Genomic DNA, 19081 nt, shown 5'->3' on the forward strand with positions numbered 1-19081 from the left:
ATGGACGAAGTTACTAGCACAGAAACTTCACCTTCATCTAATCAAGAAGTGCCAAATGATGAATCTCCTCTTTGGCAGTATGTGACTAAAGTAGAAATACCACCTAGTGCTTCTATTAAATCAGGTGGAAACACATACTATAAGTGCAACTATTGTAGTATAGATAATATGGGATCCTATTCTAGGGTTAAAGCTCATTTATTACAAATTTCTGGCAAAGGTATTAAAGCATGCCTTAAGGTGACAAAGAGCCATAGGTTGGAAATGCAGTGAATGCATGATTAAGTTGAGAATGATAAGTTAGAGAGAGAACGTAGAAGTCAAATTCCCTTACCCTCACCTCCCCTAGGCCGTGGGCCTGCTATACCTATTTCCCCATTTCGGAGACAAGAAGGGAGTGATAGTACCAATCCGGTTGATGCTAAGAGGAGGAATTCTCCTTTGGAGAAAGCATTCCAAAATAATGCTAGACATGATTTGGATAGCAAAATTGCTAGGATATTTTATACTGGTGGGCTTCCGTTTAACTTTGCAAGGAACCCACATTATTGTAGTTCCTATGCATATGCTGCTATCCATAAAATTTCGGGTTATCTTCCTCCTGGATACAATGCCTTGAGAACAACACTTTTGCAAAAAGAAAGAGCTCATGTTGAAAGAATTTTGAAACCAATTAAGAACTCTTGGCTTGAAAATGGTGTAAGTATAGTTTCTGATGGATGGTCAAATCCACAAAGGAGGCTTCTTATTAATATTATGGCTGTATCAGATGGGGGTCCAGTGTTTATAAAGGTAATTGATGGGTCAGGTGAGTTCAAAGACAAACATTATATTGCTGGGGTGTTGAAGGATGCTATAAAAGAGATTGGACATGAAAAAGTTGTCCAAGTCATCACTGATAATGCTAGTGTGATGAAGTCTTCTAGAGCTCTTATTGAAGGTGAGTATCCTAAAATATTTTGGACACCCTATGTTGTCCACACTCTCAATCTAGCTTTGAAGAATGTTTGTGCAGCAAAAAACATTAAAAAGAATGAAGTTACATATGAGGAATGTAGTTGAATTATACGTATTGTTGATGATGCATCCTTCATACATGTTTTTATCATGAACCATTCAATGAGGTTGGCAATGTTTAATGAATTTTGTCCATTAAAACTGCTCCAAGTTTCTGATACTAGATTTGCTTCAGTTGTTGTAATGCTGAAAAGGATGAAGTTGATAAAAAGATGCCTTCAAGCCATGACTATTAGTAACCAATGGGCTTCTTATAGGGAGGATGATGTTGGAAAAGCTCAAATGGTGAAAGATATGATTCCAAGTAATCTTTGGTGGGATAATATTGATTATATTCTTGAATTCACAACACCCATTTATGATATGCTACGAATAGCCGACACAGATAAGCCTTGTTTTCATCTTGTGTATGAGATATGGGATTCAATGATAGAGAAGGTGAAGACATATATCGGCATGAAGGCTTGGAAGATGATCAGTATAGCTCATTTTAGGGTGTGGTGTATGATATACTCATTGATTGATGAGCTAAAAATTGTATACCATTACATTGCTTGGCTTATTCCTTAAATCCTAAGTAAGTACATTTATTTTCTATTTTCCTTAGTTCACCCTTTTAGTAAAACACACATTTCATCTATATTTGTTTTTTAATCTTTAACTAGGTATTACTCCATTGAATGGCTTTCAGGGAATCCAAAACGCATCCCTCCACATCAAGATCATGAAATTTCTATGGAAAGATGCAAGTGTTTAGAAAGATACTTTGAAGATGAGAATGAATTAATGGTGGTGAAATTTGAGTTTGCTACATTTTCAAGAGGGAGGTTTCCTTCAGCAGATGCCTTGACAGATAGGTGGGCCTTACAACCTTTGGTTTGGTGGCAATACCATGGCTCTGCATTTCCAACTCTTTAAACCCTTGCCCTTAAACTTCTTGGACAACCTTGTTCATTCTCATGCGCTGAGAGAAATTGGAACACATACAAATTCATTTATTCCTTAAAAAGAAACAAAATGGTTCCTGCACGCACTGAGGATTTGGTATATGTGCATTCTAATCTTTGACTCTTGTCAAGGTGCAATGATGAGTACATACGTACAACAACAAAGATGTGGGAAATTGTAGGAGACTCTTGGAATGAGAGCAACATATATGGAGGAGTTGGAATTCTTGAGAATGCAGCCCTTACATTTGATGAGCCAGAGTTGGAGGCCATGGTTATTAGGAATGCTAACACTAGTTCTACTGCTAGTGAAAGTGAAGTTCGAAGTGAAGCTATTGATATTGAGGATGATGATGTTGGTGTTTGATTGCCTTGTTGATTATCTTTTATTTTGTTTTAGTTTTAAACTTGTAAGTTGTATTCTAATTTCCGAACATCATGGAATGTTTTAGTTTCAATCTTGTGGGTTGTATTTAATTTATGAACATCATGTTTAGTAATTATCTACTATTACTCTTAAATTTGGTATATATTTATATAATGTGAAAAAGTATGCTTAGCAATATATTAAAAATATAAATAAAAATATTTTTAATAATTTTTTAATCGCCGAGTCCCGCCACACCCGCACCCGCCTTTTTCAAAAATTGCCGAGTCCCGCACCCGCACTTGCACCCGAGTCCCGAAACGCACCCGTGCTTCCTAGCCATTAGATTGCGAGCTATATCTTCCACTTCTTGCCTTGATTTTCTTAACTGATGCCTTGATCTCCTGAATCTCAGCAGATATCTAATGGCGGGGTATTAAAATTTTGATTAAGTGAGTGGTTTCTGGAAAAAATCATGGAAGCCACGTGGATGAAGATCAATTAGTGCCACGTGAATCAAGTACTGGTCGATTGCAACGTCTATGCTGAAAGCTGTTTCACTCAAGTTTTGACACTAGGAATGGCAACGGGTCGGGTTCGGGCCGGGTTTCTTTATACCCGAACCCGACCCGCGGGTCTATATTAATTACCCGAACCCGACCCGGTTAATAAACAGATTTTTTTCTCAGACTCCAAACCCGGCCCGTCGGGCTCCACGGGCCCCGCGGGCCCCGCCCACTTTAGGGCCCAATCCTAAGTCCTAATGGGTAAACCGTGGCCCGATTTAAAAAAAAAAAAAACAAATTCCGTAATTAATTTAATAAATCTCAGATTTTTACACTAATTTAATTTACAATAATTATTTTAGATTTCTACAATTATTTTAGATTTCAAATTTCACATAAATCTACAATAATTTACTTTCAGATTTCTCATTTTCCCTTTCAAAACACACCCAAATACAGAAATCACAACCTCAGATACAGAAATCACAAGAAAAAATACATAAAAATCACAAACCCATACATAAATCCTATATACATAACCCAAATACATAAAAAAAAATTCTTCCTTACAACAAGATTTGCCATGAGTTCAAGTATATACAAAATAAATCTCCCAAATCCAAATCTGGGACCATTACATCAATTTCAAAAATCTACAAAATAAATCCCACAAATGAATATACATAATAATACCCATTTCAGGTACCAAGTAATGAACCTAAAAAAAAAAAACAAAAAAAGAAGAAGAAGGAGAGATCTTGGCTGTGGCGGATCTTGGCGGAGGTGGCAGATCTTGGTTGCGCTACGCTTGGAGAACATAGATCAGAGCTCAGAGAAGACAAAGAAAGAAAGAAACAAACCTGTGACGATCTTGAGACCGGCGATGACAGAGCTTGAGACCGACGGTGACAGAGCTTGAGGCCGGCGGTGAGATCATGTGATGGCAGCGGTGAGTGACAGAGGTCAGAGGTTGAGGTTAAGTCCGGGAGTGAGAGTGAGAGAGAGAGGGAGAAGAGGGTGAGTCCATTAACGAGAGAGGGAGAGGAGAGTGAGGCTGTGACTCAGGAAATGGAGGCTGAGTGTGGAATATGTGAGTAGGTAGGGTTTTTTAGTTTATATATATATAAATGGGGTTTTTGGTAATTTTCTATCTAAACGGGTCGGGTCCGGGCCGGGTATGACAAAAACCCGAACCCGACCCGGACCCGCTTCGGGTTTTTTTAAAAAGACCCATACCCGACCCTATTACTTATCGGGCCGGGTAAAATCCGACCCATTAGGGTCGGGTCGGACCGGGTATCCGCGGGTCGGACTTTTATTGCCATCCCTATTTGACACCCTCTCTTATGTCTCCTTCAGCTGCGGCCCTTTTATTTGTGTCTTTGAGGAAGGACTGAATGCTCTCCAGTTCATCTTTGATATCATCACCTTCTCCATGCATACCTCCTAACAGTTTTGCTTCTTAAGCACCTACCAAAGGGTAGTCAAATTTTACAGTTTATTTCTAAAATATAACCAATTTTATTTCAATTCTTGTAAAAAAAATCATGTATCATTATATCTCATTCAAATCATTAGTTCCTTTTACTTGCTTGATCCAAGTTTGAAGGATATAGAGACTCGCTAAAAAAATTCAAATTATTCAAAAAAGAAATAATAACATTTCAAAGAGGAATGAAATTCTAGTTGTTTACTTCTTGTCTTCTATAATTCAACGTAGATATTGCATATATGATCAGTTGAGTTGACCCAAACACAAAGTCAATAGCATTTTCTCTCTATCTTGTATTGTTCTCCTTTGTTTCACAAGAAATTAGTGGTTGTTGACTTGTTTATATTTCACCACAATTCTCGTTGTTACTCTTTTAATTGCTCTCTCTCTCTCTCTCTCTCTCTCTCTCTCTCGTTGGAAATAATGAAATTTGGCAATGGGTCCCCTGTGCAAACCCAAAAAGGGTGAGGGTTCGGCCCAAATGAGTCTAGCCCAAGAAGCGCAATCCCATGGTGCCCTACCGAGCAAGTACCTCCACAATCATAATTATTTAATCATCATTTATTAATCCTTACAAATTTTTATTCAATTCTTATATCTACGTTGAATTATAGAAGACAAGAAGTAAACAACTAGAATTTCATTCCTCTTTGAAATGTTATTATTTCTTTTTTGAATAATTTGAATTTTTTTAGCGAGTCTCTATATCCTTCAAACTTGGATCAAGCAAGTAAAAGGAACTAATGATTTGAATGAGATATAATGATACATGATTTTTTTTACAAGAATTGAAATAAAATTGGTTATATTTTAGAAATAAACTGTAAAATTTGACTACCCTTTGGTAGGTGCTTAAGAAGCAAAACTGTTAGGAGGTGTGCATGGAGAAGGTGATGATATCAAAGANGTGGCCAAGCCGTGGCATTAAGAGTAGCCGGTGACCGAATTGCAATTTACCAATGCTCCATACAAGGATACCAAGATACCTTATTGACAGCATATGGTATCCATTTTTTTCGAGAATGTGAAGTTTCTGGCACAGTAGATTTCATATTTGGGAATTCACGAGTTGTCTTACAGAACTGTGACATTTACGTGAGGAAGCGTACGGAAGGCACTGTGAATATGATCACAGCCCAAGGTCGTGGACAAGTGGAAGATATAGGAATAGTGCTACACAATTGCTCCATTAAGGCTGACAAAGATCTTCAACCTTATCCACAAATCAAAACATTTCTAGGCAGGCCGTGGTATAGTTATTCACAAACCATTGTCATGGAATGTTTCCTTGACAAATTGATTGATCCTGAAGGATGGCTTCCGAACAATGACAAGAAAAGCTTATACACTTTGTATCATGTGGAGTATGCTAATCGGGGCCCAGGAGCCAATACAACAGGAAGAGTTAAATGGCCTGGTTATCATATTGCCAAAAATTCTGAAGAGATTAAACACTTTACCATTGAAAATTTTATTAATGGTTCCCAGTGGCTGCCAAGTGTGGGAGTTCCTTTTGTTGGTGGTTTTATAAACTAAATATTGTATGCATTGAAAAGGCGAAAATGTCAATTAGAGAAATTATATATATATATATATATATATAAAGAATTCGGTCCTTTCTAACTCGTTGCAACACTATGACTCCATGCAGATTTTATTTTACTGTTTCAATCCTTAACTTCAATTGTGCTTATCCCGTAGGATATATTGCTTTGTGAACTGACCAAATGTCATCTATTGCATGGACAGTTGACTAAAAAATATATAAATAAATTAAAACAGTTTTAAAATGAATTAAATTTTTTTTATAAGGTTAATGGAAAATAATAAACACCTATACAAGCACTAATAAAACATTGAGAGGAAATCCAATGAGATCCAAATATTGAAGTTTAATTTTGTACTATGTGTCAAATCAATTTCTTAATTTGGTGTAAGTACATATCATTCGAGAATTGTGTTATTTTTATATTAAACGTGACACTATTTTCAATACAAAATATTTCTTGTTTAAATATAAGAATTCTAATATATATTGAGCTTTTAGTTTTATTTATTTTCATTGAATAAATATGAAAACAATTTTGTGATGGAAATTTTAGTACCAAATTTTATTGCAATGATGTATTGCTTCAAATGATTCTTTGGCAAAAAGATATTGTTTCAACTTAGAGACGCATGGATGTAAGAAGGAAAGCTCAACATGCAATTTTCATGTGGATGATTTTTGGAGTCTTGAAGAATATAGGCTGTGTTTGGCAACATATAAAATATTTTTCGAGTGTAAAGGGAAAGGAAAATATTTTCAAATGCTTGGTTGCATTCTAAAAATTGGTTTGGAAAATATTTTCAGGTGTTTTGTTGCATTCTGAAAATGCTATATTTCTACTAGTTTCTCACATTTTCTCATCTTCCAAGAAAATTTTATGATAGAAAATTTCAATATATAAACTTAAAAGAAACAAAAATCAAAACAAAACTGTACGGCACTATGGTGCCCAACCCATTTGGGCATCGGATTTTAACCCAACAGTGTGACCCATGGGCCTAACTTCTTTCTACCCAGGATTCCTACCCAAACCCACAAAGGCCACAGACCCAGGCCTTGTATTGCTCAAAAGCCTGAGTAGGCAATTTACATTAGCACACACTGTACTTCACCACCTGGTCCTTGTTCGGTGAACCACCCCGAGCAAGAAGAAAGGTGTTCGGACACACTATCCCTCGTATGTACGGCAGTGCGGCAGTGCCCTGGGAAAATATCTCTACCAAGCATATACACTAGAGTGGGAACCAATTCCAAAGCCTCTCCCACCTAAAAACCCACCTACGATTAACGACATTGGACCTCCTGTTGCACTAATTTTGAAAGCAATCATAATCCCTCCACTCACACTTGGCTATAAATATGAGGAGCTAAGGAAGGAAAAGGGGTTGGTGGAGAGGGCGAGAAGGCTACTTAGAGTTGAGAGTGATAGAGCCATAAGAGAGAGGGGGAGAATACGAAAGTTTGGGAGTTGTTGATGGGTCTTCAAGGAAGAATCACCCAGAGTAGGAAATCCAAAACCCACATTACAAATAGATTGTGAGCCCAATGGAAAGCGAGCCTGTTAATCTCATATTGGGTGCGCACAAAAACCATTCATTAAACTCTCAAACTCAATCAAACTGAGAAAGGGAGGAAGAAAGAATGAGAGACTAAGGGAAAGAAAGAGGTAGATCGAGAAAGAGATAGAGATCGGTCATGGGTGGGTCGATCTAGAGGGCAGCAATGATGAGATTGAGAGGAGGAGGAGATGATCTACAGGGCAGCGATGACAAGAATGAGATGACAATGCTTCGATCTAGAGGGCAGCGGCGACGTTGATCTTATCCCGAGTTCAAGCTCTCTCTCTCTCTCTCTCTCTCTCTCTCTCTCTCTTCCAGTGTGTGAGTCTGGAAAATGATTTGAAGGTAAATGAGATGTGTAAAACATTTTATGAGGCAAGGGGCTTATTTTAAGGTAAATTTATTATTTTCTGTACGACACCCTGCGCCAGGGCCCATTTAGGCCTGGGAATCCGGTATGGATGAATGGCCCATAAGAACTGATCTCTTTCTGCCCAGCAGCCCATCCCAAAGCCACACAAGCTGCGGGTCCAAACTGTGCCACTTCAACGTTGCTCGGCAAGTCTGTTCCCCGAGCATTGATGAAGGACCAACGTTCAAACGCCCCGTCCTTTACATATTCGGCAGTTCCTCAGACAGCTCCTTTGCCGAGGATACCTGCAGGAGGGGGAAAACAAGTTCCCAGGCCACTCACACCGCCTCCCACTCCCACCTAACCACCCATTTATGAGTGACAACATTGGACTGCCTGTTGCACTAAACCTGAAGATAATCATAGCCTCTCCATGAAATTTAAGCTATAAATATGAGGAACACAGGAACGAAGAAAGGTTGTTGACGGTTCAGGGAGAGGAAGGTAAATAGAGTGAAGGAGTAAGAGAGAGGGAGAAAAAAGAGAGGAGTGGTTCAGGCAGCGGAAGAGAGAAAAGTGATTTCATTGGGTCTCAGCGTCGAGAACGACCCAATGTAGGAAATGCAAGCCCACTATACAAATAAGTTGTCAGCCTAAGTGAGTCCTAGCTCAACCCAGTGGTCTCACTTACGATGCGCACATTTTCAATTTGAATTTATTTTACATGTGCACCCAAACACGCATCAAGGTGTAAAATCTTTTCTCAATTCCATTTACACTCGAAACAAATACAACCATAACTCCAATGCATTCCAACAGCAACAAATAACAATTATATTTCCACTCTACACCTAAGTTTGTAGAAAAAGCTCAACAATTCCAAACAAAGGTGCACATAAAAATGATCTAATAAGAGGGATATTGAGAGATACATGCATTTTGGGTGATTTAACACACCCAATATGAATGCTTTAGCTATCATAGCATCGATCATTTTGGTGGGAAAAAGCGTACTTACAGTTTTGGACTAGTATCACTCCGTTGAACATGATTATTTATAATTTACCTATCAAAATGGAAAACCTTTGATTAGTAAATGGAAGAAGATTTTACACTAACTATCACAAGGTCTTTATAAATATAAAAAAAGAAATCAAATCTTAAAATAAATTCCTTTTACTATTTTACCTATTATTTTACTTTTTTTTTATATACACTATTCAAATAGAACATCTAACACACTTCTTAAGGGTAAGCATGGATTTTCATAAAGATCATTATTGTGCTCTAACGGTCTCCCCTACAAGGCCAATTTGTTTGTTTAGCACAATTATTGTATGGTACTATTTCCAATATGCACCCATTCACTAACGGAGTATCTTTGGCCTTCAAATTTTTCTTAGAGGCACGGTCAAATGCCACAAGCCTTTGCAAATCCTTTTGTTTTTATTCTCAATTGAAAAAAAAAAAAAAAAAAACAATTATCTCTCAAAAAAAAATCATATTTAGCTTTAGTAACAATATGACTCAACAATTCCATTTTGTAATTCCAAACAACCAAATGTCTTAATCTAACAAAGATACGAAAAATATCACCAAATACAAAGCAAAGTTTAGCTAAATTTCACTAAACTTTCTCAATTGAAGCAATCTAATAATTGACATCTCCATTTTTAGCATCTTTGTCCTGCTGACCTCTCTAAATGTTTGGGGCAAAGAATACAGTTGTCATAATTGTAATATCCTTTGCCGATCTTGTGGAGGAGATAGATGACAGGTACATGCGCAACTATCTAATAATGTGTCCCTAGGTCTAGATCCAAACTTTCTTCAAATTCTTTGGGCATACCTACAAATGAGAGTTCTTTGAGGTTTCCTAGAAATCTAATTCCAAAGGGCACCTCCTTCAGTTGCAGATTAGGCCCTAAGTATCTGAGTTCTAGCTCCTTAATTTTTGTAAATCCTCCTTCCTTAAAATGCAATTTCTCCCCATTGTATGCCTCGTACGCTATTCTAAGCTCCAACAAATTAGGTAGATTTTCAATGGATCTTCACTCAACCTTGACCATAAAATATTTACACATACTAGGTGTTGAAGTTTTGGAATCCAATTCGGCAACTTGTCAAGACATCCCTTTATGTAAAGTTCTTGAAGGCATTGAGGTGGAGATGAAATGTAGTTTAAATCAATGATTTTCTCTTCGTTGATCAAGCTTACATCTAGATTTCTAGATTGTTCATCTTCTCAATAGAGCCACTCAGCCACATAAAGCCCTTCCAGTTTCCCTTGCAATGTTTGTCAAGCCCAGATGCCTCAATTGCCTCAATTTTCCCAACTCTTTGATTAAATCAACCCCTCCATGATTTGTATCCACGTAAAGCAGCATTTGCAATAACTTTATGCATCCAACCCTGCCTTGTATTTTCACTCCTGTTGAACTAGCCAGACTAAAATCCACATTGCAATCATGATAATAGGCTAACAAATGTCGCAGTTTATCAAGCTTATCAATCGCAACTGGTATCTCAAGTACTAGGGATTGTTGCAAATCCAAGGTCTCTAGGTTTCGTAGCTTTCCTATGGATTTTGGTAGCATCATCACATTTGTATTTTTCAAGCTTAAATACCTTAGATGAAATTAATGACCCAAATCTTTAGGAAGTTTATCTACTGAAGCATCTTCCAAATCTAGTACTTTCAAAAGCTTGAACTTTGCAAGAAATTTACAACAAAAAAATTCATCAAGATTGAATAATAAGAGTGAATGCAGATATAGGCCAATGTTTTTCCATTTATTTCCTTTATGAAACCTTCAGCTATCCATTATCGAATCAATTTTCCACAACTGATAGAATAGTCCTCCAGATTTAGGCCAAAGTACAAGAGACAAGATTTAAGATGGTAGGACAAGTCTTCATAACTTAGGGATAGAATTTTGCTAACACTTGCCAAATGGCAATTTTTTCTCAATTCATACCCAAGGTTGTCGTACAAGTTTTGCCATTCAAAGATAGTCTTATGTTTGGTTGCCAAAAGACCACTTATTGTGACAATTGCAAGTGGTAATCCTTTGCACTTCTCAACAATGTTATGAGACAATATTTCTAACTCTGGGGGACAGTTTCCTCCAAATTCAAACTAAAACGTCCTTTTCCAAAAGAATTCCCATGCCTTATCGGGTGGTAGTGGTTGCAACACATGAACATGAACAAGTGAAGTTTTTTGCAAAAATTAGCAACCTCCCACTTTCGTGTTGTGATCAATATCCTAGAATCATTTTCATTATCAGGAAAAGCGTGTTCTATTTCCCCCCAAAAATTGATTTCCCAAACATCATCAAACATAATTACATACCTCTTTTATCGTATATATTCTTTTGCTTTGCTAATTAGTGACAACTTGTCCATTGTGTCGGTCCCCTCAAGAGGAAACTCCTTTCTTGCCTCGCAAAATTTCTTTATCACAGTCCTTAGTAGATCCACCACGTTATATGATTGAGACACTGGAATTCAAGCAAAGCAATCGAAGTGTCCTGTAACCATTTGGTGATCATAAACTTTCTTGGCAAGAGTGGTCTTGCCTAGTTCTCCCATTCCCACCATCGAAAGTACAGTGCGATGAGATGATCTATCTACCAACCAGCCAATTAATTCATCTCTAGAAGATTTAATACCCACAACATCAGCATCATCAAGAAAAAGGGAAGCCCTTCGAGGGTCATGCCACTTAGAATTCCAAGCAATAATACCTGATCCACGATCTATATATTTGAAGTCATATCTTTCACTTCTGTCCTTGATTTTCTGCATCATTGCTTTGATGTCCTGAATCTCGGCAGCTATCTTATGACGGGGCTTTAATGTTTTGAGTGAGGAAGTGATTTTACAAAAGAAACTAACAAAGCCACGCTAATGAGGATGATGTTGTGCCACGTGAAGCAAGCATTGGTCGATGGCAACGTCTATGCGGACAACTACTTCTCATACCTGTTTCACCCAAGTTTTGACTCCCTCAATGGTGTTTTCTTCTGCTTCCGCCCTTGCATCTGCATCCTTGAGGAATGACTGAATGCTCTTCAGTTCATCTCTAATGTCGGCTACTTCTCTATGGATGCCGCTTAAAAGTTTAGCTTCTTTGATCAACAATGTTCTCAGCTTGTCGATGAGAAGGGATACTGTCGTCATTGCCATGTTGCCTATCTCTTCGTACTCCAGTACAACGAACATCATTTCATCTGAATTTGGATCAAACGTTGACTGCAGCTGGAATTGTGTATTTGTAGATCTTGAAATTGGTAGCTCACCAGCCCCCAGTGATTGTCATTACCTACAACTTGTCCTGGTTATTTTAGCTGTAAATCTTGGGTTTTGGAGCTTGATTTTGGTTGGGGTGGTGTACAAGCAGGTTTGGAAGCAAAGTCAATATGACCTAGTCAAAGTCCAAAATGAGCAACTGAGCTTTATCCTTGGTTTTCCACTAGTTGAATTGTTTACTTTATGTACTGTGTTGTGTATATAGCGATAGAGATTGTGAGAAATTACAGTTTGCTAATCATGTTGACTAACTTAGCCAGCCAATGTTTTGTGAACAAAAGCTGATTGAGGCACCTTCTTGCCATTCTTACCCCCTCCTACTCCTTGACTTTAACGTCCATCAATATTTCTCATATGTCAAAGAAACTAAGATCACGGAGTCATGCCGACCAGCTTGATAATACTTAATAGAATGCCAACGCATCATCTAGGGAATCCATTATCATTGTCAACTTTATTATGTGACTATAAGAACTTTATAATAAGCATTGGTAATAGATTACCTAAAATGATAATTATAAATAAATAAATAAAACTACCTGCATTAGCTTATCTATTTCACTCTCAAATTAGCTTTATCTATTTCACTCTATGTTGCACGGACACGGACACAGGGATACGACAATTTTTGAAAAATAAGGACACAACACGGTAGGGACACGGCGGTTAAATAATTAATTAAATTTTATATTTAGGCATATTTTTTAATATTTTTAGACATAAAATATGATTATGTCTTGAATTTAAATTATGTAAGAACTACAAATAAGTAAACTAACACCCAAAGTAGTACAATAATACACATAAAATGTTTAGAGTACAAACCATAAAAGGATAACAAGTTCAACATCAAACTAAAAACATAAAAGGATAACAAGTTTTAAACTTTCAAGATTATCACAGAACAACAACATCATTGTAATCAACATAGTCATCATTCTCAACAAGACTTGTCTCCATCTCTGGCTCATCTAGTGTGAGATAAGCAATCTCAAGCAACCTAAGTCCTCCAAATGGTTCATCCCAAGTATCTCCACCAATGTCCCACTTATGAGAGTCTCCTTTAGTGTACTCTTCCCTCCTCCTTGAAAGAAGTCGAAGATTAGAATGAACAAACACTAAATCTTCAGCACATTTAGGAGTAATTCTATTCCTCCTCATACAATGGATGAAGCCATATGTACTCCAATTCCTTTCAGCACATGATGATGAGCAAGGCTGTCCAAGAAGCTTTAGAGCTAAAGTTTGAAGCATTGGTAAATGGGACCCATAATTTGACCACCAAAGCATTGGATCAAAGATCCACCTATCCTCCATGTTATCATCATCATAAGCCCTAATTCTTGAAAACAAACCAAGCTCCGTAGTAACATTCTTCCTATCACCAAGATCAGGAAAGAATCTTTTGAGGCACTTGTTTCTCTTTCTAGAAATTTCAGCATCCTTATGTGGCACAACACGGCCTCTAACTTCCTCAATCGATTGATTAGTATAATACCTAGTTAAAAGCAAATAAATAAGTACAACTAATGAGTTTAGTTTATTTTTTTAGAAATGCCTAAAGAATATAAATGAAAAGATTAAAGAGATAGAAAAATTACTTCGGATTCAAGGAGTGGGCTAGGCAATGAAGTGGTGTGCAATTTTTAGTCCACCGTTCAATGAGTATATTGTGTACCACATCATAGAATGGAGACTCCTCATAGTCTACCTTGCCTTCATGCCGGTATATTTCTTTCTTCACATTTTCTATCATGGAATCCCACATTTCATACACCTTATGGAGAAGAGGTGCATCCATGTCAGCCACTCAAAGCATCTCATAAACAGGTCCTGTGAATCTCAGAATATATGCAACCTTGTCCCACCACAAATCATTCAAAACATAATCCCTCACAGTTTGAGCTTTTCCTACATCATCTTCTCTATATGACATCCATTCCTCACTAATGACCATATTTCGAAGATGCTGTTTTACTTGAAACAATCTTTTAAGCATGATGATTATTGAAGCAAATTTTGTTTTAGCAACAGCAAGTAACTTCAAAGGGGAATATGAATTAAAAATTGCTAACCTCATAAAATGATTTATGATAAAAATACGAATGAAAGTTGCCTCATCTGAGACTTGTGCAATCTAGTTACATTCATTATATGTAGCCTCATTTTGCAAAGAGTTCTTAGGTGCACATATATTCCTCAAGGCCAAATTGAGGGCATGCACAACACAAGGTGACCAAAATATATGAGGATATTCAGCTTCAACAATAGATCCTGTAGCCTTCATAACAGATGCATTATCAGTAATAATTTGGACAACATGTTGATGCCCAACCTCACCAATGACCTTTAGAAACAAGGCAGAAATGAAGTGCTTGTCTTTGTACTCTTTGGTACCATCAATGGATTTGATAAAAAGTGGCCCTTTCTCTGATGGAGCCATAAAATTGATAAGTGGCATTTTTTGTACATCTGTCCACCCATCACTTACAATGCTTAAACCCTTTTCTTTCCAAGTGTCTTTATTAACTTCAACAACTTCTCAATATGTGTCCTCTCTTTTTGCAACAGAGTTGTTCTTAATTTATTGTAACCCGGAGGAATATAGCCCACTAAATTATTATTAGCTGCAAATTTGATCATCTCAATCCAATACGGGTTCTTAGCAAAGTGAAAGGGTAAACTAGAAGAATAAAATGCCCTAGCAATAAGAGAATCTAATTGTTCTCGACATTGATTGTTAAAAGCCCTCTCCAAAGGAGAATTCCCAACCCCTTTCTGTTTTTTTGGGAAAAAATGGATGACTTGTAGCTGTACTACTCTCAGTAGGACCCAAATTAGGACTAATAGGAGAATCAGTTGGTAAAGACACTAGCTTAGGCTTCTTCAATCTACGTGAAGATTCCTCATACGCATCTTCTAATTTCTACATTTCATTCTGATACTCATCTCCAACCTTGGCACATGGTTGTATTCCAAAATTAGACAGTTTTAACAAGTGTGCCTTCACCCTTGAATAAGACCCCCTGAAAGTTTTTTTTACAATAGTTACATCTAAAAGCAACATTCCCACCACCAACACTTGCTTTTTCTAACTTAGTAACATATTTCCATAGAGGAGCAACTGTCTCGGCTAATGATTTTTCACTTTCAGTATTCATTTTAGTAAAATCGCCTACAATATTTAACTTTAATAAATAAATAAAACTATAGCTGGACACATAAAAACAAAAATCACTAAATTCATAATAAACATTATAATTTATAAGGCAAAACAAAAGGCTAAGTAACTGGGACAGTGAGACTGTGAGAGTGGGATTAAAAAAAAAAAAAAAAACGTGTTATAACTTATATAAATAAGTGAGCAGCAGTACACCCATGACCCATTCACCAAAATTAATATCTAGAGAGAGAGAGAGAGAGAGAGAGAGAGAGAGAGAGAGGAAGGGACAGGGCACTGGGCACGGCGTCGACATCTATGGAGCTCACCGATCGGCCTGATCTAGCTCAGGCAAGGGATAGAGGGCAACGGCAGTGGCAGCGGGTAGAGGTCAGAGGGAGCCAGAAGGGTGGGTTGAGAACTTGAGACGTGGGTTTCTCAAAATGACTTCTCAGACTCTAAATGGATTCTTTGACCTAGGTTATATCACAAAATCAATGGTATTGGTAAGTCCATCGGTCAAAATTTGTGTTTTTTTTTTTTTCCACTGTTGGCATATCGAACACATCAAAGCCGTGTTGGAGGAGCAAAAAAAAAAAAAAAAAAAAAAAAAGTCAAAGATTAGAATGAACAAACACTAAATCTTCAGCACTTTAGGAGTAATTCTATTCCTCCTCATACAATGGATGAAGCCATATGTACTCCAATTCCTTTCAGCACATGATGATGAGCAAGGCTGTCCAAGAAGCTTTAGAGCTAAAGTTTGAAGCATTGGTAAATGGACCCATAATTTGACCACCAAAGCATTGGATCAAAGATCCACCTATCCTCCATGTTATCATCATCATAAGCCTAATTCTGAAAACAAACCAACTCCTATAACTTCTTCCTATCACAGGATAGGAAAGAACCTTTTAAGGCACTTGTTTCTCTTCTAGAATTTCAGCATCCTTATGTGGCACAACACGCCTCTAACTTCCTCAATCATTGATTAGTATAATACCTAGTTAAAAGCAAATAAATAAGTACAACTAATGAGTTTAGTTTATTTTTTGGAAATGCTAAAGAATATAAAAAAAAGATTAAAGAGATAGAAAAATTACTTCGATTCAAGGAGTGGGCTAGGCAATGAAGTGGTGTGCAATTTTTGTCCACCTTCAATGAGTATATTGTGTACCACATCATAGAATGAAGACTCCTCATAGTCTCCTTGCCTTCATGCCGGTATATTTCTTTCTTCACATTTTCTATCATGGAATCCCACATTTCATACACCTTATGGAGAAAGGTGCATCCTGTCAGCCACTCAAAGCATCTCATAAATAGGTCTGTGAATCTCAGAATATATGCAACCTTGTCCCACCACAAATCATTCAAAACATAATCCCTCAAGTTTGAGCTTTTCCTACATCATCTTCTCTAATGACATCCATTCCTCACTAATGACCAATTTCGAAGATTTGTTTTACTTGAAACAATCTTTTAAGCATGATGATTATTGAAGCAAATTTGTTTTAGCAACACAAGTAACTTCAAAGGGGAATATGAATTAAAAATTGCTAATCTCATAAATGATTTGTGATAAAATACGAATGAAAGTTGCCTCATCTGAAACTTGTGCAATCTAGTTACATTCATTATATGAAGCCTCATTTGCAAAGAGTTCTTAGGTGCACATATATTCCTCAAGGCAAATTAAGGGTATGCACAACACAAGGTGACCAAAATATATGAGGATATTCAGCTTCAACAATAGATCCTGAGCCTTCATAACAGATGCATTATCAGTAATAATTTGGACAACATGTTATGCCCAACCTCACAATGACTTTAGAAAAAAGCAGAATGAAGTGCTTGTCTTTGTACTCTTTGTACCATCAATGGATTTGATAAAAAGTGGCCCTTTCTTTGATGTAGCCATAAAATTGATAAGTGGCTTTTTTGTACATCTTCCACCATCACTTACAATGCTTAAACCCTTTCTCTTCCAAGTGTCTTTATTACCTCAACAACTTCTCAATATGCCCTCTCTTTTTGCAACAGAGTTGTTCTTAATTTATTGTAACCGAGGAATATAGCCCACTAAATTATTATTAGCTGCAAATTTGATCATCTCAATCCAATACGGGTTCTTAGCAAAGTGAAAGGGTAAACAGAAGAATAAAATGCCTACAATAAGAGAATCTAATTGCTCTCGACATTGATTGTTAAAAGCCCTCTCAAAGGAGAATTCCAACCCTTTTTTTTTTTTTTGAAAAAAATGGATGACTTGTAGCTGTACTACTCTCTACTGCCAAATTAGAACTATAGGAGAATCGTTGGTAAAGACACTAGCTTAGGCTTCTTCAATCTACGGAAGATTCCTCATACGCATCTTCTAATTTCTCATTTCATTCTGATACTCATCTCCACCTTGGCACATGGTTGTATTCCAAAATTAGACATTTTAACAAGTGTCCTTCACCCTTGAATAAGACCCCTTGAAAGTTTTTTACAATAGTTACATCTAAAAGCAACATTCCCACCACCAACACTTGCTTTTTCTAACTTAGTAACATATTTCCAGATGAGCAGCACTGTCTCGTGATGATTTTTCACTTTCAGTATTCATTTTAGTAAAATCCCTACAATATTTAACTTTAATAAATAAATAAAACTTAGCGGTCACACAAAAACAAATTTATAATTATAAGTAAAATAAATAAAAAAAAAAGGATAAGAGCACATGGACAGCAGCAGTGAAAAAAAAAAACAAAAAACAAAACACAAAAGTGTTATAACTTATATAAATAATGGAGTAACAGTACACCCACCCATATCACCAAAATTAATATCTAAAAAGAAAAAAAAAAAAAAAAAAAAAAAAGAGAGCAGAGAATCAGAGATCGACCTATTGTATGCTGAGAGAGAGAGAGATGAAAGGGACAAAGGATAGAGGGCACGATGTGACGTCAGAATTAGCCGATCGGCCTGATCTGACTCACAACGAGGTACAGAGGGCAACAACAGTATCAACAAAGGGAGGGTGGGTTGAGAAGAACTTGAGATGTGGTTTCAAATTTCAGTGTAAGAGACTCTAAATTGCTTTATTGTTTTAGAGTTATCACAAAATCAATTGTATTGGTAAGTCCACCTATCAAAATTTGTGTTTTTTTTTTCACTGTTGGCATGTCAGATGTATCAAAGCCGTGTTAGAGCCGCGTCGGTGATTGGCGCCATGTTAAAAAGAAAAAGAAAAAAAAAAAAAGAAAAAAGAAAAAGAGAGAGACCGCTGGACACCAAAATCCGGCACGTCGTGCCCGTTCTGGTGTTCAACACATGTCAAACACCGACATGACGCGAAAAATGGCGTGTCCGTGCAACCTAGATTACAATAAATCAATTAATTTTTAGCACATCAAAAACTGAATTTCGATCCCATAAAAAAATTCCAAGTTTTATATAAATAAACATACATGATCAGACATACTCCNGGACACTCGCCGTCACCGAACACCGGAATTCAGCAAGTCGTACCTGTTCTGGTGTCAACACATGTCACACCGACATGACGCGAAAAATGGGTGTCCTGCAACCTAGATTTCACTCTCAAGAGTCAAGATGAATATTCGGTTCTTGTTTTTGTGTTTTATTGATGGTGATAAAGTAAAATTGGAGTTTTGAAAAGTGGGAGGAATAATATAAAATAAATGAAAAAAATAATATTTAACTAAAATAGGTTTTAAAATAAGAAATTTGATGTAGCTGAAAATAAAAGGTGGTTAATTAAATAAATAAAAAGTAGGTTGTTATTTAAAAATAAAATGAAAATTTAAATA

General features: G+C 36.8%; 1 protein-coding gene across 1 annotated transcript; it reads left to right on the plus strand.

The window, feature by feature from the left end:
- LOC111996000 (uncharacterized) lies at window positions 1–2331 on the plus strand. The gene is made up of 5 exons (XM_065768775.1): window positions 1–220; window positions 350–940; window positions 1169–1517; window positions 1683–1874; window positions 2097–2331. The coding sequence occupies exons 1-5, from the start codon at window positions 1–3 to the stop codon at window positions 2329–2331; spliced, it is 1587 nt and encodes a 528-aa protein (XP_065624847.1).
- The last annotated feature ends 16750 nt before the right edge of the window (window positions 2332–19081 follow it).

The sequence above is a fragment of the Quercus suber genome, unplaced genomic scaffold, assembly GCF_002906115.3.
Source record: "Quercus suber isolate HL8 unplaced genomic scaffold, Cork oak 2.0 scaffold_995, whole genome shotgun sequence".
Taxonomy (NCBI): domain Eukaryota; kingdom Viridiplantae; phylum Streptophyta; class Magnoliopsida; order Fagales; family Fagaceae; genus Quercus; species Quercus suber.

Coding starts and splice junctions, on each gene's coding strand:
- LOC111996000 (XM_065768775.1), top strand. CDS start 1: ATGGACGAAGTTACTAGCACAGAAACTTCACCTTCATCTAATCAAGAA. Junction 221..349: donor ATTACAAATTTCTGGCAAAG/GTATTAAAGCAT, acceptor CACCTCCCCTAG/GCCGTGGGCCTGCTATACCT. Junction 1,518..1,682: donor ATAGCTCATTTTAGGGTGTG/GTGTATGATATA, acceptor ATCTTTAACTAG/GTATTACTCCATTGAATGGC.